The sequence below is a fragment of the Bos grunniens genome, chromosome 6 (genome assembly GCF_055505025.1).
Source record: "Bos grunniens cultivar Pamir isolate PY7600 chromosome 6, Bosgru_T2T1.0, whole genome shotgun sequence".
Classification (NCBI taxonomy): domain Eukaryota; kingdom Metazoa; phylum Chordata; class Mammalia; order Artiodactyla; family Bovidae; genus Bos; species Bos grunniens.
In genome coordinates this window covers 81,896,634-81,921,052 of record NC_141170.1, presented here as the reverse complement: position 1 = coordinate 81,921,052, position 24,419 = coordinate 81,896,634, and the positions used below count along the sequence as shown (strand labels likewise).

General features: G+C 39.0%; 1 protein-coding gene across 27 annotated transcripts in view; it reads left to right on the top strand.

The window, feature by feature from the left end:
• ABCG2 (ATP binding cassette subfamily G member 2 (JR blood group)) overlaps positions 1-24,419 on the top strand; it is a 137,774-nt gene extending 113,355 nt beyond the window's left edge. For all 27 annotated transcript variants that reach the window (XM_086406382.1, XM_086406380.1, XM_086406376.1 and 24 more), the window contains 9 exons: positions 1,528-1,632; positions 2,761-3,011; positions 8,642-8,724; positions 13,558-13,647; positions 15,115-15,239; positions 16,462-16,616; positions 20,763-20,852; positions 21,684-21,766; positions 24,208-24,419. In XM_086406382.1, coding sequence (XP_086262508.1) covers positions 1,528-1,632; positions 2,761-3,011; positions 8,642-8,724; positions 13,558-13,647; positions 15,115-15,239; positions 16,462-16,616; positions 20,763-20,852; positions 21,684-21,766; positions 24,208-24,355 — 1,130 coding nt within the window. In that variant the 3' untranslated portion in view covers positions 24,356-24,419. The remainder of the gene's footprint in view (positions 1-1,527; positions 1,633-2,760; positions 3,012-8,641; positions 8,725-13,557; positions 13,648-15,114; positions 15,240-16,461; positions 16,617-20,762; positions 20,853-21,683; positions 21,767-24,207) is intronic.

Here is a 24,419-nt window from a genome sequence, read left to right as displayed (position 1 = left end):
ATTAGGTTGTGGATTTAGCATGTATGCAACTTACCTGTCAATACAATGGATAGTCATAAGTCTGACTTCAGTGGGCCAACATTTCTGATGGTTCTGGACTGCCTGATTCTATTTAAAATGGAAATATATAATTTTTAAATGACTCATGCAGTCTACTTTGTTTTAGAGGTACTTGGATATGATTATAGATGATGCTCCATGACTTCAAATATAGTGTACAATATTTGCCAGCCATATTTTAAAATGTCTTTGTTTAATCTCTGTCATTTAAAATTAAGTCTACATGGGTCTAGAGTTTGGGGGAGATGAACCTAAGGGTTAGACTATAGGCAAAGCTGAGTTCAGATGATCAGGTTGTTACTGAGTCTAAGCTCATACTGCTTGCTGCACAACAGGCCAGTAAATCAAGAGATAATTTGCTGGGTCAAGGAATAGCGACTTTATTTAGAAAGCAAGCAGATCAAGAAGATGATGGGCTAGCATCCCAAAGAACCATCTTACCCATGTTATAAATCAGGCTTCTTTTATACTAAAAGGAAAGGGGGTGTGGTTGATTGCTGCAAACTTGTTGGTGTTGGAATCCTTTGTTCTTGCATCTGTCTGTGTGGGTCTGGTCATGGTGTTCCTATAAACCTCCAACAAGACAAATGTTATTCTTTGTTCTGGAACTTTTTATCTCTATATGAATGGAAAAGTGTTACACCTTTAGAGATCCGACCCTGGAGAATGAGCTATCCCATATATTTCAGGCTACAGGCAACATTCTTAACTTGTAGCAAAAGCAATAGAATACAAAGGTTAAAGTAAAAGAAATAGATCCAGTATGGAGTCAGATTTGTTCTTCCCTGTTACAGTGCCAGGAGAGGTCAAGGTAAGCATTCACCTGTGCTGTCCCAGCTACATTCTCTTGAGAATGCTGTTCTGGTGATTTGTTCTCTATATTGGAATTATAATAGCATAATAAATAACCATTTGGACCTGAATTTAGTAGGGGCAGAAATAATCATTGCTGAAGTGGGTACTAGCATTCTAGCAGTCTCTTAGTGAACTTGAAGAGCAGAACATGCCCCGGGCCTCTCCCAAACACAGTCCTTCTGTGCCTAGCTGGCTTTGCTTGTTGCCTTTCTTTAAAGAACGTTAGTCTTTCCATGGCTTTTCAATGTGTGTTTTTTTTTAGACCCATGTCTAGATTTTTGAAGAAGTTCTGATAAGCACCAGAGCATATTGCTAGCTATTTCAGGTCTCATGAATTATGATGGGTCGGGACCAAGCTCTAATGTAAGACTTTCTAATAGTCCAAGGTTGGTTTGGAGTATGTTGTTTTGCGAAGTCAGAAAACTGTTGAAATATTGTGTGATTAAATATATAAAAAGAAAATATAAATTAATGAGGGGAGAAGAGAGAAGAAAAATGAGAGAGAAATTACTAGATTCTGTCTTCCCTAGCAGCACCTCCCTCACTCTCTAAAACAGTCTTTATTTACCAGAACTATCAATTTTTGTGTACCTGAGTTACCTTCTTTTGCAGGTTTCCACTGTGAGCCCTATAATAACCCTGCAGACTTCTTCCTGGACATCATTAATGGAGATTCTTCTGCTGTGGTGTTAAATAGAGAAGACATAGGTGATGAAGGTAAGCAAATCTGTTGAGAATCACAGATTATTTTCTAACTGAGTTGGCTAAAGTTTAGCAATGTGGTAGCTTATTAAACCATGGCTGTTTGAATTTATATTAGTGCTGTCCTCTGATATGGGTTGTACTAGCTTGTTTGGCTGCTGCAACAAAAATACCATAGACCAAATGGTTTAAATAATAGACATTTTCTTCTCTCAGTTCTGGAGACAGCAAGTCCAGGATCAAGGTGCCAGCAGATTCAGTGTCTGTTGAGGACCTGCTTCCCGGTTCATACATGGGCCACCATATTATAGCTTCTTCACGTTGTGGGAGTCGAGCTCTCTGGGGCCTCTTTCATAAGGGCACTAATCCCACCTCCTGAGGGCTCCAGCCTCATGACCTAATCATCCCTCAAAGTTGTTCCATTCAAATACCATCACACTGGGGATTGGGTTTCGGCATATGAATTTTGGGGACACACACGTTCAATCTAATAACATCAGTCAACACAGATTTTTTTCATCTGTGAGAGTGCTATTTATTTAATCTGTAAATGAGCATTGATAGGACAATGTCAGTTCTAACAAGAGTTCCCATTTTAAAAGAAGTGCCCATTGTTTACAGAGTGGTCCCTTGGTTTCCATGGAGGATTGGTTTCAGAACCCCTTCCCCCCATGCCCTGTAGATACCAGAATCCAAGGATGCTCAATCCCTCTATAGGCTCTCTATATCCCTGGGTTCCATGTCTGCGAATTCAGAGGGCCAACTGTGTAGTGTTTTGAAATAAGAAACTTGGCAATTTATGCATTTATTCATTGTAAAAAGCAAGGACCAGGTGTTTTGTTTGGCTTTTTTAGGAATTATAACTCCAAATTGTGAGAAGTCTATTTTGAAAGATTTAGGGTCCAAATATTAAAATTAGGAAAAGATCAGTGAATTTGCTGTATCTGTAAGTTTATGGAGGGAGGCCAATTTAGTTTGTTTTCTTACCTTGTAAATCAGTGAAAGAACCCATAATTTTTTTATACTCGAGCTTTAGAATGAAGGTGCTAGAGTAAAATCTAAGAAAGGGGTTGTAGAAAAATGGATTAAATCTGCTGTTATTTTTTAAATAATGTTTCCTTTTTATCTGCTTTTATTCCACAGCTAACGAGACTGAAGAGCCTTCCAAAAAAGATACTCCACTCATAGAAAAATTAGCTGAGTTTTATGTCAACTCCTCCTTCTTCAAGGAAACAAAAGTTGAATTAGATAAATTCTCAGGGGATCAGAGAAGGAAGAAGCTTTCATCCTACAAGGAGGTCACTTATGCCACCTCCTTCTGTCATCAGCTCAAATGGATTTCCAGGCGTTCATTCAAAAATTTACTGGGTAATCCCCAGGCTTCTATAGCTCAGGTAACCTACCGGAGTCTTCTAATTATGCTGTAAAATACTCATTTGGGGGACATTATGCTTATCTTCTGCCCACGCTATATTTATTTATCCCCATTCCATTTAGGGTATAGAAATAAGCAAAACCTAATTAGGTTTTTACTTTTAGAAAGACTTATTTTTTAGTGGGTTTTTTTTTTTTTTGATCACCCACTCAGAATTGTTTTGGTTCATACAAGCTGTAATGGATAATCTTTGTAAAAAAAAATTTTTTTTTCCAAAACTTGTTAAGTAAAGAAAATGTTTGACCACATTTGTGGTTTTTTAATGGCTGCACATGTTCATTTCCTGATGCATTCGATAAGTTCTTATTGATTATGTGCTGCATTTTAGAGCTTGTATATAGCCATGAACAAAAATAAAATCTCTGCTCTTGGGGAGCTTTCTTATGAGGAGAGACAAATGATAAATTCATATAGAAATAAATAGCATGTCAGATGGTAAAGGGGGCTGGGAAGAGAGTTTAAGCAGAGAAATAGAGAAAGGAAATGAGAAAGGAAGGGAAGAGGGAAAGAAAGGAAAGAGGTTGGTTGGTTTGCATCTTACATCAGGTGGCCAGGGACACCTTCAGCTTGGTGTTGCCGAATGCCCCTGAAAGCAATAGGGCCTCTCACTGTTTTCTTGAAGAGCCTGTTTACAGATGCTGTCCCTTCTAATCAGCCTTCCTCATTTAGGGGTTCTGATCTTAGGAGAGCACTAGATACCTAAAACAACGTGCAGTTAACACGAAGGTAGTAATCAGACTGGAATTCTGTTCAATAAGACTCTTCACTGTCAGACTGACCTTCTCTTAATTAAGTTGAGTTAATGTTCCTTTTTCTCTTTTGCCTGACTTCATTGATAGTTGTTGATGATTACTCCTTTATGATTTTTCTGTTATTCTTAAGCCCTCTGTCATCCAAAACCCTCATTTTTTTCATCCTTTCTAAGGAAGTCAATTTAACCAGTTATTTTGGGAGTAGCTGATTTTATTTTCACTGAATTTCTACTGAGTACTGAAAGATGGTGTGTTGTTGGCTCTAATGAAATATCACTGATTTCTTACTATACATGCATCATTTTCATACTGTGGTACTGTTGCCTTTTAAGTATTAATTTCGAGAGCCTATATCCTTCAAGACATATTGCTCATTAATCCAGACACTTTTAACTTGTTATTTGGCATTTGTCAGAACATGAACAGTTTTATGTACTTTCAGTCAAGGATACTTTTTAATTCTTTTAGTAGATTTGATGTTATTTGGGAACAACTTCTGTGAATAATGTCAACCTCATTATCCATTGTTCAACAGTAAAATGATATGAGTGTTGATTCTTTAGTGTGATTTATGTATTAGATTTTTTTATTTGGAAAAGAAATTTCACTTGCTTCTGAAAGTGGTTTCTAAATATCTTGTCCAAGTCACATATGGTCGGCCCTCAGTATCTGCAAGTTCTGCACCTACTGAGGTTGGAGGAACTCACAGATGTGGAGGGCTGACTGTATGACTCCATTTTATATGAGGGGCTTGAACATCTGTAGATTTTGGTATCCAAGGGGATCCCCCTGCTAATACCAGGAAATGACCCTATGTGGTAGTTCTGGGTAGGGGTGATTAGAATGTGGGGCTATTTTTAATAGTACACCAGGTTTATGCATCTTTTGGTGCTGGGCTTTCTTCAGATTCCAGCTCCAGGCAGGCCTAGTGTCTCCAGGTTGTATATTCAGGTGCTTTCCTCCTCAGTGAACTCAACTCTGCCACAGGAATCCCAACAATGTTCACAGCAGTGATAATCTCACAGAACAAGGACAGAATCTTGTTTTTCCCTGAGCATCTGCCTGTGGGAGGAAACTCTTTTTTTCAGATGAGTCAGTCCTGGAAAGTTAGCTTAAGCCAGAAATAGGCAAACCAATTTTGTAAAAGATCAAAGAGTAAATACTGTAAGATTTGTGGGTCACATGGTCTTGGTCTCAGATAGTCAACCCTGCCATTTTAGGAAGGAAGTAGCCATAAATACATTTAAAAAATAAACGTGACTCTGTTCCAATAAAGCTTTTTTCATGGACACTGAAATATTAATTGTATATGAATTTCACATGACAAGAAATACATATGTATTTTTTGCAATTAAAAAAATGGTCCAAGAAACCCACAAACCATTTTTAGCTCATGGACTGAACAGAAATAAGCCTAGGGCCATAGCTTGCTGACTTCTGTTTAGGGTTTTTTAATCTTGGGAGTCTGTCTTTTACTTCTCTAAGTGTTTGAATGTGGAGCTATTAAACTATTTTATGGCTTCCTGTTGATAAATCTCGTGTGGATAGTCTTATAGCAATAGTTACTTTTGAACTAGTCATTTACATGAGCTAGACTTTGCTTTTGGTAATGCATTTAACCAAAGGTTGTCTTTGGAAGGTATTGGAATGAATGGATTTTCTATATAAGATTTAATATTCATTTAATGTCCCAAAGTTTTCCTGGTCAAATCAATTGGAAAAATACTATCATGTCTCTGGGAGAGTCATAGTTTCTAATAGCACATTTAACATTTGACTATGGATTAATTTTTTCAGCAACAGCCATAAACATCCCTTAGAATTCATCTTGAAAAATGTTGCTAAATACAATTGAACAAAATTAGAATTACATATTTAGGAAATTTCCTTTTTTTCCCCCTTCTGTTCAAGAGACTCCAGCTGCACAGAACTCATAGGATAGAGTCTCTTTGCTCCAATGAGCAAGGTTTAGTCTTCCTGTTTGTTTTCTTTTGCTTAATGGAAAAAGGAATAACATAGACACATCTTGTAAAAGCATGCTAAAATTATGAGCTTAATCACTTTGTCAGTGTTTGAAAACTTTCCTTGAAAATACTTTTAGCGCTTTGAAACCTTTAGGAAACATCTTTATGCTAAAACTGACAGTCTGTTAATATGTTATTAAGTTTGAATGCAAAAGAAGCAAAGCATGTAGAGTGCCCGCTTTTAAAAGTCTGAATATTCTTGGAGTTTTACAGTGTGAAAGTATGGATTAGTATACATGTGCATGCACACATGCTAATGGGATCATCATTATTTATTTTGGGAGTTGATCTGTTGACATGAAGTATAGTAAATTTTGAAGGTAATTAAGATAAGCCAGGGTAGTAAAATTTTTTTTTTTTCAAATTTCTGACTGTGGTTTTTTAGCAAGGAAGTTTTTAAGTACATCTTAAATCATATTTTTTCCAGACTCTGGTCTTCACAAGCTAGTCTTCACAGATCATGATCTTGTTTTCCAGTTTTGTTTGCCTCTTGCCAAAAGTCTCTTGACAAGTTACTACAAGCTTTGATACCATTGCACTGTTGTAGTGCTGGGGTTTTTTTCTAACTCTGAAGATTCCAAGGTATATGGTAGGATATTTTGTTTTCTTTGGATGATCATCTCTTATACCATATTTATACATTTAATAAAATTTAATTAAAAGTATAATAAATATAATTTCCTTATATAAGTTATAACATAACCCTAAATCTTTGTTTATAAAAATATCTTTAAGAGACATTTTATCAACCTTAAAAATCTTAAACACAAAAGTGATGTTTATCCAGTCTTCTTCAGTTCAGTTCAGTTCAGTCGCTCAGTCGTGTCTGATTCTTTGCGACCCCATGAATCGCAGTATGCCTGGCCTCCCTGTCCATCACCAGCTCCCAGAATTGATCCAAACTCATGTACATCGAGTTGGTGATGACATCCAGCCATCTCATCCTCTGTTGTCCCCTTTTCCTCCTACCCCCAGTCCCTCCCAGCATCAGGGTCTTTTCCAGTGAGTCAGCTCTTCGCATGAGGTGGCCAAAGTATTGGAGTTTCAGCCTCAGCATCAGTCCTTCCAGTGAACACCCAGGACTGGTCTCCTTTAGGATGGACTGGTTGGATGTCCTTGCAGTCCAAGGGACTCTCAAGAGTCTTCTCCAAAACCACAGTTCAAAAGCATCAATTCTTTGGCTCTCAGCCTTCTTCACAGTCCAACTCTCACATCCATACATGACCACTGGAAAAATCGTAGCCTTGACTAGATGGACCTTTGTTGGCAAAGTAATGTCTCTGCTTTTCAATATGCTATCTAGGTTGGTCATAACTTTCCTTCCAAGGAGTAAGCGTCTTTTAATTTCATGGCTGCAATCACCATCTGCAGTGATTTTGGAGCCCCCAAAATAAAGTCTGACACTGTTTCCACTGTTTCCCCATCTATTTCCCATGAAGTGATGGGACCAGATGCCATGATCTTTGTTTTCTGAATGTTGAGCTTAAGCCAACTTTTTCATTCTCCTCTTTCACTTTCATCAAGCGGCTTTTTAGTTCCTCTTCACTTTCCGCCATAAGGGTGGTGTCATCTGCATATCTGAGGTTATTGATATTTCTCCCGGCAATCTTGATTCCAGCTTGTGTTTCTTCCAGTCCAGCATTTCTCATGATGTACTCTGCATATAAGTTAAATAAGCACAGTGACAATATACAGCCTTGATGTACTCCTTTTCCTATTTGGAACCAGTCTGTTGTTCCATGTCCAGTTCTAACTGTTGCTTCCTGACCTGCATATAGGTTTCTCAAGAGGCACGTCAGCTGGTCTGGTATTCCCATCTCTTTCAGAATTTCCCACAGTCTATTGTGATCCACATAGTCAAAGGCTTTGGCATAGTCAATAAAGCAGAAATAGATGTTTTTCTGGAACTCTCTTGCTTTTTCTGTGATCCAGCGGATGTTGGCAATTTGATCTCTGGTTCCTCTGCCTTTTCTAAAACCAGCTTGAACATTTAGAAGTTTCTTAGGAGTCATCAAACACTCTTAGGAGTCAGCAAAGGTGGGTAAGAATGGCGAAGACTTGGCAGCTTAGTCCAGCTGTTGGTGGTAGACCCTCTGGGCTGAGGCTGCTGGAGGAGCAGTGACAGGAGGGTGGGTAATGGAAGCACTCGGTGCCTCAGCAAGAGCTGGCCGAATGCTTTGGTGACAGTGACACTGCACTTTTCCATTGTAGGCGTGGACTCCCCAGGTCGGATAGAGGACTCAGCTCACCCCTACTTCCTTATTGTGTAAAATTTCATTGTTAGAATTTTTTTAAGTGTACTTTAAAATTTTTATTTATTTTCATTTGGTTTTTCATGTTAAGAGTAAGGATATCCTGTTTTTATTGGAACCTCTTGAAATATCACACTATGCATCTTCATTAGCACAAAGGTTGAGAGTTTAGGCCAGAACTCTTAGCCAGTTGGGCTTTATTTTGCCCCCAAACTACTTTTCTGGGTGCTTGCATTGTTCTGCTTCACTGCGTGTCGTTCCCAGGCCCCAGAGCCTGAACTGGACCATGAACTGGCAGTGCCCACTAAAATGCTGGGAATCTTAGCTTTTCTGCTTTGTCTTCCTGTCAGTCTCCTGAGCACATGAATAAGTTATTTTTACTTTAACTCAAAAAGCAGTCTAGTAACATGTACATTTTATATTTTCCTGAGGACTGTGTTCAAGCCATTTAAAATATCTGTATCAGTGGAGAGATTTGATTAAGTAGCCAGATATATTTTAATAATAAAGGGTGTGTTAAGTTTTTACCTTTAATTGAAATTCTTTTTTCTTTTTGAAAAGTTAATTGTGACAGTCTTCCTGGGACTGGTTATAGGTGCCATTTTCTATGATCTAAAAAATGATCCTGCAGGAATCCAGAACAGGTGAGTAAATCTGGGTCTTGATTTTGAGAGTGTGTGGTTACTTTTCTTTCAAGTTTATGAAATTACATTAAGAATTTGAATTTGAAACAAGCACAGGGTACACTGAGGCATAGGACAAGTCAGTGAACTGAAAGCTGAATGAGAGTTTTCATATTCTTATATAACATATATATATATGTATCGTGCTAAACTAGGCAGAACATAAAATTTACCCTGTTAACCAATTTTAAGTGTACACTTCAGTGGCATTAATTACATTATTGTGCAACCATCCCCACCATCCAGTGCTAGAACTTTTTCATTTTCCCAAACTGAACAACAACTCCCACTCCTTATTTTCCCCCAACCCCTGGAAACCACTGTTATACATTTTGTCTCTAGATTTGAGTATTCTAGGTATCTCATATAATTGGAATCTTAGAGTATTTTTCCTTTGGTGACTGGCTTATTGTCTTTAGTATAGTATCTTCAAGGTTTATCCATGTTGTGGCATGTGTCAGAATTTCTTTTTAAAGACTGAATAATATCCATTGTATGGATATACCATATTTTGTGTATTGATTTATCTGACCATGGGTACTGGTTGTTTCTGCCTTTTGGCTTTTGTGATTAATGCTGTTATGAATGTGGATATTCAAGTAAATATCTGTTTGAGTCTCTGCTTTAAATTCTTTTGGATATACACCCAGAAGTGAGATTATTGGATCATTTGGTAATTCCATTAATTTTTTGAGGAGCTGCCATCCTCTCTTCTATAGCAGCTGTACCATTTTGCATTTCTACCAGTAGTGCTCAGGCTTGTAGTTTTTTCCCAACCTCACCAACACTTAATTTTTTGTTTTGTTTTCATTAGTGGGAGATGGTATTTCACTGTGGTTTTGATTTGCATTTCCCTAATGATTATTGTACTGTTGAGCATCTTTTCACATGTGCCTTGACCATGTGGAAGAACGTCTGTTGAAGTTCTTTTTTAAAATTTTGTTTATTTATTTACTTATTTTTGGCCCTTCTGGGTCTTCATTGCTGCATGGGTTTTTCTCTAGTTGCGGCAAGTGGGGTTACTCTAGTTGCGATGTATGAGTTTCTTGGTGCAATGGCTTCTCTTATCGTGGATCATGGGCTTTAGGGCACTTGGGCTTCAGTAGTTGTGGCTCCTGGGCTCGAGAGCACAGATTCAGTAATTGTGGTGCATGGGCTTAGTTACTCCACAGTATGTTGGATCTTCCCAGACCAGGGATAGAACCTGTGTCTCCTGCATTAGCAGACCAATTCTTTACCACTGAGCCACCAGGGAAGCCCTATTGAAGTTCTTTTACCATCTTTTTAATTGGGCTTTTAAAAATTGTTGAGCTGTAAAATTCTTTGTATATACTAGATATGAACCATTAACAGATATAAATTTGCACATATTTTCTGCCATTCTCTGGGTTGTCTTTTCTTTCAGTTGTTGTGTCCTTTGATGCACAAAAGTTTAAAATTTGACATAGTCCAGTTTATCTGTTTTTTTTTTTCCTTTTGTTTCATGTGAGTTAATTTCTTTTTGATTTTTGATTTGTTTGACATTGGGTGGTGGTTGGGACTCAAGTTCTTTCTGTTGTTGGGTTAGTACTACCTTACCTGGTTTTGGTTACAACAGCTGTTAAAGCTACATTTCCTGATGAGACTTCTTGCCTGGAGAATCCCAGGGACGGCGGAGTCTGGTGGGCTGCCGTCTCTGGGGTCGCACAGGGTCGGACACGACTGAAGTGACTTAGCAGCATAGTCTGAATAAAGGAGCTGAGCAGAGTGGAAGACTGTAGAGTTCTCCTTGGCTTTGTGTTTTGAGAGCTGTTTTGGGCCAGGCATTGTCCTCTGGGCTTTATATCTGGGATCCTCAGGTTACCCTTCCAGCCAGAAGTTTGGATGGTTTTATCCCCATTTCACTAGTAGGCAAAGTTGCAGTAGCTTAAGTTGAATCTGTTTTGATATTTGGGAAAGGATGACTGTTAAGAAAGAACAAGCATAAAAGTCAGTGCCTCAGGTAAAGTAAAATATCTCTTATGTGGCAGCAGATCATGAGATAACTATTGGAGTTTCATTTTCTTTTTTTCCAGAGTTATCAGAGTCATTGTTTTTCTTTTTATCTTTCCTGAAGGATGGGCTCTTCTCTGACCTGTTTGGAAACTTGTTAGTAATAGGCAGTGTGTACCCTTTGTAGATGCTGTGTTTTTGTGAAGCACAAAGCACAGATTCCTGTAATCACAGGGATCTAGAGCCTGTGGGGCTTTTGTGTTGTGTAGTGGGAAGCATTTGGAAAAAGAATATTGGGAATCCTGTCCTCAAGTAGAATTTAAGAAATCTGGATATTAAAGCTCTTGGTAAAAGAATCCAGAAATATAGAAGATCCTTAACTGTTTTGTCAAATGTTTTCTGGAAAAATAGAGCATTGGAGCTATTTTAATTTGTATCTTTGACCTAAGCTTACTGCCACTTTTTATCATTTGAAGTTGCCCTGGAGGCCACTGTGGTTTGGTTCTCCTTTTGGGGAGTGAATTATTCCAGAAAAATGTTCTCTGTGTTCTTTTTCTTAACCTGTATAATCATGTATAGAATATGAGCTCTGTGACCTAACAACTACCTTACAGAGCTGTGGAGATAGCTAAACAAATCATAATTAATTAAGGGAAAAGTTACTTTAAGAATATTTGAATCAATAGATAGATATTACAGACATGAATTGCCACCTTGGAAAGAACTGGAATACATTAAATTCTTTAACAATAAAATCGCTGCTGCTGCTAAGTCGCCTCAGTCGTGTCTGACTCTGTGCGACCCCAGAGACGGCAGCCCACCAGGCTCCCCCATCCCTGGGATTCTCTAGGCAAGAACACTGCAGTGGGTTGCCGTTTCCTTCTCCAATGCATGAAAGTGAAAAGTCAAAGTGAAGTTACTCAGTCGTGTCTGACTCTTAGCGACCCCATGGACTGCAGCCTACCAGGCTCCTCCATCCATGGGATTTTCCAGGCAAGAGTACTGGAGTGGGGTGCCATTGCCTTCTCCAAACAATAAAATTACTTAGTATAAAATAAATTGTCCTGTGATTTAGAAGAAATTTCATTATGTGCTAGCTTAAAATCATTGTGAACATTATTGTGTTATTAGATGTAACACTTAACAAATGAGCTGAAGAGTGCCATGTCCCCCTTTCTGAAATCACCTTTCACAGTGATGTTAGGCTTATTTGTGTACAGCAAGTAGCACACTTAGCTTCACAAGTAGCATAGTTGCTTGTGTTGTAGGCCTGGCTATTTCTCATTTCTTTATTGTATAAACATTTACTTTAAAACAACTTATTCCCTAAGTTCATTATTTTGGAAGGCGAAAGTGTCGAAAACAATTACTGACTGTCTGCAGACTCTTTTTTTTAAGAAGGTTATACACTTGGGTTTACCTTTTTAAAAATTCTCTTGTATCATTTAAATGATGTGCCACCGCATCTCTTTTAGTTTCAACTCACATTCTCAATGTCAATTAAATCACTTGGTTAGGAAGGAAAGCTCAGCAGTGTTTCAGGAGTAGTGGCATGCTTTCATAAAATTCATGTATCTGTCCAAGCGTGGATTAACTGAGTACTTTCCTTTTTAAACTTCTATTATTTTACTGAGAGAGAAGCATTAATAGTCTTCTTTTTCTCCCAGGTACACAAACTAATTTTTTCTGTACGAGCATTCTTTTTTGTTTTCTGTTTTGAGCTCATTAGAAAGAGACCCCATTAGGAGGGGGTGGTCAAGGAGAGTATCAAGGCTGTGCTGGTGGTTGTGCAGTGGATGTGTGATCAGGTGTTGGTCAGTGTTTCCCTCCACTGGCTTTCACTTTGCCTTATCTTCGTTTTTTCATTACTTGACTTTTTAAAAAGTGGCTGATAGAGGTTTTTAACCTTTGCAGACTTTATTTGTCTCACTGTTTCTCTGTTCATACTTTAAGAACTATAATTGGCGTTAGTGAAAATCCAAGCTGATAGTATTTTTATGGAATAAGTAATCGTCGGCTTGACTGCCACAGACTGTGTGTTCTTGCTAAGTTGCTTGAGTTGTGTTTGACTCTGTGCGACCCTATGGACTCTAGTTGCCAGGCTCCTCTGTCCCAGGGATTCTCCAGGCATGAATACTGAAGTGGGTTGCCATGCCCTCCTCCAGGGGATCTTCCCGACCCAGGGATCAAACCTATGTCTCTTATGTCTCCTGCATTGGCAGGCAGGTTCTTTACCACTACCACCACCTGGGAAGCCCTGGTGCAAAGACCCACAGACCTGGTGGCTTAAACCACGGAAATTCATTTCTCGCAGTTCTAGAGATAAGGTTGCCAGTATGATCGGGTTCTGAAGAGGATACTCTTCTTATTTGCCGCCTTCTTGCTATGTTCCTGCATGGCAGAGAAGGAGAGCTCTGATGTCTCTTCCTTTTCTTCTACGGGCACTAATCCATAGTGAGGCCCCTACCCTCATGACCTCATCTAAACCCAACCAGCTCCCAGTGTCACCATCTGTAAATGCCATCACACTGAGAATTCCAGCTTCAGCATAGGACCTGGGGAGGATGCAGTTCAATCTACAGCAAACTTGGTTGTGAATTTCAGACTGTGCTATGTGGAGTCCCAAGGGTACCACTATGGAGACGCAGGGGTATGGGAGTGACCTGAGGGGCTCATGCTTCCCTCTCTGTTTTAGCCAGAACGGTTGTGTGTTTAATGTGTTAAGATATCATTTGGGGAAAGAATTTTGCAGGAAGAAAAATGACCTGAGAATGTTTAATTGACCGCAGTGCTTTGGCTTTTGTTCCCTTTCTCACATCACAGAGCTGGGGTGCTCTTCTTCCTGACGACCAACCAGTGTTTCAGCAGTGTGTCAGCCGTGGAGCTCCTGGTGGTGGAGAAAAAGCTGTTTATGTGAGTAGGTCTCTGTTTCAGGAACGGGGCTGCTGGTCAGACTGGTCACATCCAAAACTGGGCCATGGCTTGGTTCCTGGGGGTTACCAGTGTCGACTGAGAAAGAGCAGCCAGAGTCTGGGAGGAAAACCATGAGCATGTGGGGCCTGATACAAAAGGGAGAAAGGAGTTTCAAGATTAGGGCACCGTCCACAAATCTACATGCTGCAGAGAAAGCAAGCAATAAGAGGCTGAAAAGGATCTTTTATTTTCAGCAAATAAGAAGTTGTGATGACTGTCACAAGAAAAGTTTGAGGGACTTGGTAGAGAGAAGGTAGTGTGTTGAACAGTATATTCAAGGTGAGGAGGTAAAGGTGACCAAGAATACAGACCAAGTCTTCAGTGGAAGGGGGAATGAAGGAGCCAGAGAGCAGCCTTAAAAAATGTAAGCTGTTTTGTTTCTTCTGTTTTTCATAGTTGGAAGAGATTTGTGTATTTACATGTTGAGGAAAGGAATCATTAGAGAGGGAAAGAATGAAGATCTTGGTGGAATAGTTTGGAATTACAGGAGGAAGATCTCAGGAAAAGGAGGGATCTAGAATCTAAGAGGGGTGAAAAGAGAATTGTTCATTGACAGGTTGGCAGGCACTGTGGCTGGCAGGCATGATCATGGAAAGAAGTGTCATTTTCTTTTTTTATCATGAGAGGGGAAGAAGTAAAAGAGATGAGTGGCCTAAAGCTGCATTTGAGGCTTAGAGAACAGCAACAGCACCTTCTTCATAGTTAGAAGCAGGGAGAAAGGAACCACTGAAATGAGCTCCTGGCAGGCTGGCCTTCAAAGAGAGCCAGGGTCAGGAGAAAGGGAGGTGATGCAGGACCTGTTCCCCCAGAGTGGGTGTTCAGAGGCCAACTGGCCAGCATTCGGAGGGAGTTCTGCAATGACAAGAGGGGTCATTGCACAGAGCCTTGGGGGATAATATCCCAGGGGAGGCACACACGTGAGACGTGCCTGATGCTGACCGGGAAGAAGGGTGGTGGGCTAACCTCAAAGATGGGGACACGGTAGCTGTTAGACCTCTGGTAGCAGTGGAACTCTGTATGAAAGTGAAAGTCACTCAGTTGTGTACGACTCTGCGACCCCGTGGACTATACAGACCATGGAATTCTCCAGGCCAGGATACTGGAGTAGGTAGCCTTTCCCTTCTCCAGGGGATCTTCCCAACCCAGGGATAGAATCCAGGTGTCCCGCATTGCAGGCAGATTCTTCACCAGCTGAGCCACAAGGGAAGCCCGAGAATACTGGAGTACATAGCCTGTCCCTTCTCCAGTGGATCTTCCTGACCCAGGAATTGAACCCGGTCTCCTGCATTGCAGGCGGATTCTTTACCAATCCCATCTGTATAGCAGGGAGGACATCTGTATAGCAAATGGTTTAATCTCCTGGTCTTAAACTAATGTAGGATGTATGATGTGAATTTTTGTTTCTAGACATGAATATATCAGTGGATACTATAGAGTGTCATCTTACTTCTTTGGAAAACTGTTATCTGATTTACTCCCCATGAGGATGTTACCAAGTATTATATTTACTTGTATAACATACTTCTTGTTAGGTAAGCAATAAGACAAAAGATGTATGTCTTTAGTCTTGGATGGGAGGGGACTTTCTGTAAACATGCTTTGGTTCTCAAAACTATAAATCAAGTCCTGAGATTAGGAAGCATCTGTTCTTTATGCATGCTCTGAAATAACTGTTCTCCGAGGAGATTTTTGTCAAGGCTTTCTCCAAAGTAACTTTTAAAACTGTTTATAAAACTATATGTAGACATACTGCGTGTTATATACAACAAACATGGAAATAATTCCTAAAACTACTTTACACTATGTAGGAGGAGCTGGAGCTGGGATATTTATTACTTACCTATTTATATTTTTATTTTTGTGTATGAATATATAAAGATAATGAAGATAGTGACTTATGGGGCTTACTGGTAATAAAATATTTGTTTGATAGATATAGAAAGATTGATTTGTACATTTTGTTTAGTCTATACCCCAGGCTCATTATATCAGAATTCTCTTTTATTTCTCACATACACAGGTGCCCACACACACAGATATATACACACTCCAAAAATATTTCTTTTTTGACAAGCCACTACTGATTGAGTTTAAACTTCTGTTTTACAAATAAGAGGGTGTATCATAAAGAATCAGGCATAGAACCTAGATTCTTAAATTCCTATCTGGTGTTCTTATGGCTGTTCTGAAGTCTTCAGATTCTTGTTTGACCCATAGTATTAGCCCATTTTAGTTTATAAAGCAGTTTTATGAAGCTTGTTTAACCACATCCTCAATCCCAGAGTTATAGGGTGATTTGTCTTGGGAGACTTGGATTATGGACCCACTCCCCCAGATTTTAAAACCACTGAGTGGTCATATAATCCTGACCTTACCAGTTATCTTCACTAATGGTTTTATAGCAAAGAGTGAGTAATGTGATGTCTAGGTAAAATGAATGTGCTCTTGGCAAGTTTCCTTCTTAGAAGAGAAAGCAGTAGAATTCTGGCTAGTTGTCTACAGCTTTCCATCTCAGGCACTCAAAAACTGTTAATAATTACAAATAAAGAAGCAAGAGCATTACATGGAAAAGTGCTTATACAGTGAGCATAAAAAATAAAATTGCATATAACTTTGTATGGTTATATTGGGTGGTTGGATGAAGGATGAATTTTTTCACTGTGATAGTAGTATCTCAAAGTATTACAGTGTTTTTTGCATAATAAACAGTCCCTGATAGACAGTGTTGGATTAACCCCCTCTTTGTTCCCTAAGGACTGAAGCCAAAGGTGGAGGCCTTCTTCATCATGATGCTTACCCTGATGATGGTGGCTTATTCAGCTAGTTCCATGGCACTGGCTATAGCAGCAGGTCAGAGTGTGGTATCTATAGCAACTCTGCTCATGACCATCTCTTTTGTGTTTATGATGGTAAGTACAAACTGTGCTTCTCTGAGGCATTATAATTTCCCCTTATTCCTACCCCCAAACTTGCCTATCCTGTAAGATCTGCTTGAGGATTCTGTACATCAGACTCTGCTTTAAGGAGGCTGTATATTGAAATATAGCTTATATTATTAGAGAATGTTTATATCTTTCCTTTTCTCCTTTGCTTTTCGCTTCTCTTCTTTTCATAGCTATTTGTAAGGCCTCCCCAGACAGCCATTTTGCTTTTTTGCATTTCTTTTCCATGGGGATGGTCTTGATCCCTGTCTCCTGTACAGTGTCACGAACCTCATCCCATAGTTCATCAGGCACTCTATCTATCAGATCTAGGCCCTTAAATCTATTTCTCACTTCCACTGTATAATCATAAGGGATTTGATTTAGGTCATACCTGAATGGTCTAGTGGTTTTCCCTACTTTCTTCAATTTCAGTCTGAATTTGGCAATAAGGAGCTCATGGTCTGAGCCACAGTCAGCTCCTGGTCTTGTTTTTGCTGACTGTATAGAGCTTCTCCATCTTTGGCTGCAAAGAATATAATCAGTCTGATTTCGGTGTTGACCCATCTGGTGATGTCCATGTATAGAGTCTTCTCTTGTGTTGTTGGAAGAGGGTGTTTGTTATGACCAGTGCATTTTCTTGGCAAAACTCTATTAGTCTTTGCCCTGCTTCATTCCGTATTCCAAGGCCAAATTTGCCTGTTTCTCCAGGTGTTTCTTGACTTGCTACTTTTTCATTCCAGTCCCCTATAATGAAAAGGACATCTTTTTTGGGTGTTAGGTCTAAAATCAGAAATACCGAAGGAACATTTCATGCAAAGATGAGCTCAATAAAGGACAGAAATGGTATGGACCTAACAGAAGCAGAAGATACTAAGAAGAGATGGCAAGAATACACAAAAGAACTGTACAAAAAAGATCTTCACGACCCAGATAATCACAATAATGTGATCACTGACCTAGAGCCAGACATCCTGGAATGTGAAGCCAAATGGGCCTTAGAAAGCATCACTATGAACAAAGCTAGTGGAGGTGATGGAATTCCAGTTGAGCTATTTCAAATCCTGAAAGATGATGCTGTGAAAGTGCTGTACTCAATATGCCAGCACATTTGGAAAACTCAGCAGTGGCCACAGGACTGGAAAAAGGCAGTTTTCATTCCAATCCCAAAGAAAGGCAATGCCAAAGAATGCTCAAACTACCACACAATTGCACTCATCTCACACACTAGTAAAGTAATGCTCGCTCAAAATTCTCCAAGCCAGGCTTCAGCAATATGTGAACCGTGAACTTCCAGATGTTCAAGCTGGTTTTAGAAAAGGCAGAGGAACCAGAGATCAAATTGCCAACATCCGCTGGATCACAGAAAAAGCAAGAGAGTTCCAGAAAAACATCTATTTCTGCTTTATTGACTATGCCAAAGCTTTTGACTGTGTGGATCACAATAAACTGTGGGAAATTCTGAAAGAGATGGGAATACCAGACCACCAGATCTGCCTCTTGAGAAATTTGTATGCAGGTCAGGAAGCAAAAGTTAGAACTGGACATGGAACAGCAGACTGGTTCCAAATAGGAAAAGGAGTTCATCAAGGCTGTATATTGTCACCCTGCTTATTTAACTTATATGCAGAGTACATCATGAGAAATGCTGGACTGGAAGAAACACAAACTGGAATCAAGATTGCCGAGAGAAATATCAATAACCTCAGATATGCAGATGCCACCACCCTTATGGCAGACAGTGAAGAGGAACTCAAAAGCCTCTTGATGAAAGTGAAAGTGGAGATTGAAAAAGTTGGCTTAAAGCTCAACATTCAGAAAACGAAGATCATGGCATCCGGTCCCATCACTTCATGGGAAATAGATGGGGAAACAGTGGAAACAGTGTCAGACTTTATTTTTCTGGGCTCCAAAATCACTGCAGATGGTGACTGCAGCCATAAAATTAAAAGACGCTTACTCCTTGGAAGGAAAGTTATGACCAACCTAGATAGCATATTCAAAAGCAGAGATATTACTTTGCCAACAAAGGTCCGTCTAGTCAAGGCTATGGTTTTTCCAGTGGTCATGTACGGATGTGAGAGTTGGACTGTGAAGAAGGCTGAGCACCAAAGAATTGATGCTTTTGAACTGTGGTGTCGGAGAAGACTCTTGAGAGTCCCTTGGACTGCAAGGAGATCCAACCAGTCCATTCTGAAGATCAGCCCTGGGATTTCTTTGGAAGGAATGATGCTAAAGCTGAAACTCCAGTACTTTGGCCACCTCATGCGAAGAGTTGACTCATTGGAAAAGACTCTGATGCTGGGAGGGATTGGGGGCAGGAGGAGAAGGGGATGACAGAGGATGAGATGGCTGGATAGCATCACTGACTCAATGGACGTGAGTCTGAGTGAACTCTGGGAGTTGGTGATGGACAGGGAGGCCTGGCGTGCCGCTATTCATGGAGTCGCAAAGAGTCGGATACCACTGAGCGAGTGATCTGATCTGATTAGAGAATGTATCAGCTTTTTCTTGATCTCACCCAGCTAGTTTTGCTACTGGTCTAATACAGTTATTAGAACCTTAGTCAATGTATTGTTACTGATGAGCTTTAAAAAGAGGCCTCTTGGTGATATACCATCAAAGCTCAATAAATTGAAAGTTTGAAAACCCAAAAAATTTTTAGTTTTAAAATTTTAAAAAACTGTTAAAATGACAGGTCCATTGTCTGACTTTCCTGCTGGTGGGAGAGAAGTGCTGGCTTGTTTAATTGGCAGCTGAGATGGTTTAGTTGGATCTACTGCTCTCCAGGGGGAAACCTAAGTTCCATGAAAATAGAGCAACATGTGCATGGGTCTGTCTTGGGCCCCTCCTATATTTTGAAAAGGAGTGTTTTAAAAATACTGAAAAATTCCAGTACTAGGACCTCTCCTTTCTGGGTTCCTGACATTTCTTTATATCAATATATTTCTCTTTACCTTTTGAATATAGTTACTTAATCCTAACCTTACATGGCCCTACATTTTGCACACACAAAGATGAATGAGTAGATGAAAGGAACCAGTTACTACTTTCCGCCACAAACATCAAATAAACAGAAACGTGTAGCCTCTTTACTTCATACACATGCCATATCTGGTGGAGTAGCAGTACATGTCTTTACAAGGTAGGTATTAGCACAAACTCTTGCCAAAGTTTAATTCTTCCATTATTGAGTTTGAAAACTGCCAGTCTAACCATTATTGAGAAAATGGGCAACATTATATATGTTTTCTATAGTGTAATATAATACATAAGGTGTTCTTCAAAATGAAAATGTTTTATTTTATATATTACTTTGATTTGTTATTATTTAAGGATTTGTATTATATATAAAACTTTAGAAACTAGTCATAAGACTATATTTCACCCAGGTATTGTGTGTTATGCATTAAGCACTTAGTTAGGTCAAGTTCAAAGCTATGTGGTCACACCAGGAACATTGTCATTGTTATGTCCATCTCAGCATACCTTGTGCCGGTTAGAAAGTGTTTTATGTGAAGATTTTCTCATGTACCCATCTCTTGCTGAAGCGGTCATTTCTGGAATCTTCATTGTAATGCTCCTTTTTGCAGCTTTAAATGAAGGAATTGACCATATTTTATGCTGTGCTTTACCGCATTATGCTGTATACCAGTTCCAGCCTTTGGGTTATTTTAAGCATGTGAACACTACCCAAAATTATTCCTAAAGTCATACAGAGATAGAATGTAAACCCTTGTAAATAACAAATATTACTGTGTTACAGAAATCGGGGCGTGAGGTGCTCAGGATACATTCAGGTGTGTTTATTGGTGGGAATATATAGTTGGTTGTATCATTGCAAATCAGTACTATTCACTTTCCAATGTGTGCAGTTACAGAGAAAGTAAAAGCCTCAACAATTAGAAATCTCCCAATTAAATAAAATGTATATTATAAATATATTTAGATCCCTAAACAGCCTCAGCTCCAGAGAGATATACACATACAAAGAGGATAGGGTAAGTCTTCAGAGTAGTGGAAAGAATTTCAAAGAAGAGTTGTCCTTAGCAGTATTCACGAGACTGTCAGGGACTTAAAAGGGCTATTTGCTAGACGGCACCAGATCTGATTCTTGGTATTTGTTTTTTGTAGATATTTTCAGGGCTGTTGGTAAATCTCAAAACCGTTGTGCCTTGGTTGTCATGGCTTCAATACTTGAGCATTCCTCGATACGGCTATGCGGTATGTTCTCCTTATCTGTCACCGTGCTGGTTCATCGTCCCCATGCTGGAAACAGCCAGAATAAAGCCTCTCATGTCCTTGGCCATGAGCTGTGCAAGTTTTAGGACAATGAAGGAGAGTTTCCTATTAAGCCTTGGGTCAAGTTGATAATCACCTGGGATTTCTCTAGTCACCTTGTTGTCTGAGGGAGCTGAAGGATTGGGAGATAACTCATAGTTATGGACAAAGATTGACTAATTGATATAAAAAAATACAGTGTTTCAGTTCATCAAAGAAATTAATGAGAAGATGAAGGCCTAGAATACGTATTTTAAATTGAAAGGGAAATTAGAATAAAAACCATGTCATACTCACAGCTACTATTGACTTTAGAAAGCTAATCAACTCCAGAGAAAAATGTGCCTTAATATAGTAAAATTAAATTTCTAACTCCTAAGAATTATAACTGATTTTGATGAGAACAAACAAGAAAAATACAAAGATTGTTACTATAAATTAACAATAGTCATTGAGTATCACTGTATCATTTTAATTATAGTACTATGGGGTTATAAAAATGGGGAGAAAAGAAGGAAAGAGCTATGGAATAATATAGCCAGAGATCTCTCTTCTTGGTTTTTGTATCAGAGCCCCAAATCCCAACCCTAGGCCTCTTGATTGCCAGGAAAAATAATTTTAGTTGCTTTGGTATGACAAAGACTGTGAATGTGAAACTTTGTTTTTAGAGATAACAACAGAGATTAAACTTAGTGGACATAATTGTAATAATTCTTTGGAAACCTTTTGACATTTAAAACTATTTTCTTTATCCTGCTCCCACTTATGTTATAGGCTTTGCAGCATAATGAATTTTTGGGACAAAACTTCTGCCCAGGACTCAATGTAACAACAAACAATACCTGTAGCTATGCCATGTAAGTTTGCGTTCAGTGTCACAGTGGCTTTGCTTACTGTTGTGGTATGATACAGAAATACTACTGGGCTGAGGAATCCTTTCACAGACACTGACTTCTCTGAGTCTGAGTATTCTCATTTATAAAGTGAGTTATTCACTAATGCATGAGAAAGTGCTCTACAACTCCTGGGTATTCTATTTAGGTCAAAATTGTATTTTACTTGGAGAACCATTTCTTATGTGTTACTTATTTGTTTGGGGTCTTTTAAAAGATCCTTTTGCAGTTTGGATTGTGGGTTTGGATTTCTATTTTTCAGAACATTTGAGTTTGAAATGAGAGCTGCTTTGGTATTTTTATCAAGCCTTAACAGTACTGGAACTGTATGGATTATATGAAGTGTATAGACCCATGAATTTAGGATTCTTGTGAGCTCAACCCATGGCCAGGGTGAAAGAGTTAGTTGCTCAGTCGTGTCTGACTCTTTGTGATCCCATGGACTGTAGCCTGCCAGGTTTCTCTGTCCATGGAATTCTCTAGGCAAGAATACTGGAGTGGGTAGCCATTCACTTCTCCAGAGGATCTTTCTGACCCAGGGATCAAACCCAGGTTTCCTGCATTGCATGTGGATTCTTTACCATCTGAGCCACCAGGGAAACCCAACCCATGGCTAGTAGTAAGAGCTAAAACGGCATTAGGAGTGGGAGGGAACATTTTCCTGCCCCAGTCTGGCTCTTGCCTCTTCCTCCTGTATCCAGGAGACAACATGGAATCAAAGTCTGCACAACCTTTTTTTTTTTTTGACTGACTTGGAATTCTCCCTACTGAAGGATGTTTCCTCTAAAGAAAGGAACATATATTTCAGTAAGCTTGAGAAGGGAATCTCATTTTTTCAGTATAATAAGAAAAACAGATTTTAATAGAAATAAAGGCATTATTTTAAAGTTAAGTAACATTTCCTTTTGATGATTGTTGTTAATGGTTTGATTTTGATATATTAATTAATGAGAGAAAAGAGAATGCTGGTATCCTAAATCTCATGAATATTCAAGTGGGTTAGAAGTAATTCTTAATAATAGGACAAATTGCTATTTAGAAGTATTGCCAGAAAACCTCTATGAAGAGAAGCTTTCCTTATCCTGCCTACTCCCTTTCTTTTGATATGAGTATAACATTTTTTTTTTCAATCTGCTAAATTCCAAGAGTAGCAGAAAAATGGAATCAGGTAATAATTATGGTTGTGCCAGATATTTTTAATACCAGCTGCTTTTCTTTTATTTTTTTTTAAATTTAAATTTATTTATTTTAATTGAAGGCTAATTACTTTACGATATTGTATTGGTTTTGTCATACATCAACATGAATCCGCCACGGGTGTACATGTATTCCCCATCCTGAACCCCACTAATCAGGGCTACTCCATCCTATTCTGCTCTGTTCCAGCTCCCACTAAGGCATACCTGATAATCTGACCTGCTGGTAATGTCTTAGAGCCGAGCCTCTGTGATGCTCATTCCAGTCTTGGTGTAAGAGCTGACAGAGTGTGACTCTGGTAGGAGACCTCTATTCACCTATTCCCCTAGTTTTAGAACTCTCAGCCTGTGTTTTTTTTTTTTTTTGGTATGGCTGATTTGTGAGTAATGAGCCCTATAAACAGCTTTGGTCATCTTTGTAAGTGCCTTCAGTATCATCTGCTAAAGCTAAGACTTTCCCCATCAGGCATTTGTGAAAAATTACTTGATAAATGTTTCTGTCCTTTGAAGAGAGGCAGCATCACAGACTTGGAAACCAACCTATTTGGGGAGACTACCAACTTGATTCAAAGTGTGAATCTGTGAAGTTGACAAAGTTCCTTAAACTTTAGTCTCCTCATCTTTTAAATTTGGGTTGTTTTAGGGATTAATTAAACTATTATATGAGAGCTTCCCAGGTGGCACACTGGTAAAGAATTCGCCCGCCAATTCAGGAGACACAAGAGATGCAGGTTTTATCCTTGGGTCAGGAAGATCCCCTGGAGAAAGAAATGGCAACCCACTCCAGTATTCTTGCCTGGGAAGTCCCATGGATAGAGGAGCCTGGGGGACTACAGTCCATGGGGTTGCAAAGAGTCAGACATGACTTAGCAACTAAACATATACATCCACAAACTATTATAAGCAGGTTGCTTCATAGTATCTAACAGAATTATAAGCACTCAATGACTGTTTTCTGTATATTTTTATGATGCATATGACTGACCTATAAACCCCTGTTATATCCCAATAGAATAGAACGATAAAGCTAAAACCACATACACATACACACACCACAAAAACCCTCTAAAACTGTTTTCTGTTATAAATGAAGGGATGGTAATTTAAGACTTGGTAACCTGTAGGTTTCTTTAAGGAACAGTGAATATATTGAGTAAAATTTGACAGATGCTAAAAATGAAGTTATATTCTTTTTCTGTTGAATTTCAGATGTACTGGCGAAGAATTTCTGACAAACCAGGGCATCGATATCTCACCTTGGGGCCTGTGGAAGAATCACGTAGCCTTGGCATGCATGATTGTTATCTTCCTTACAATTGCCTACCTGAAATTGTTATTCCTTAAAAAATTTTCTTAAATTCCTCTTTAATTTCAGTTATTTACCCCCAATTAAAAAGGGACTTTTTGATTTTCATATCCAA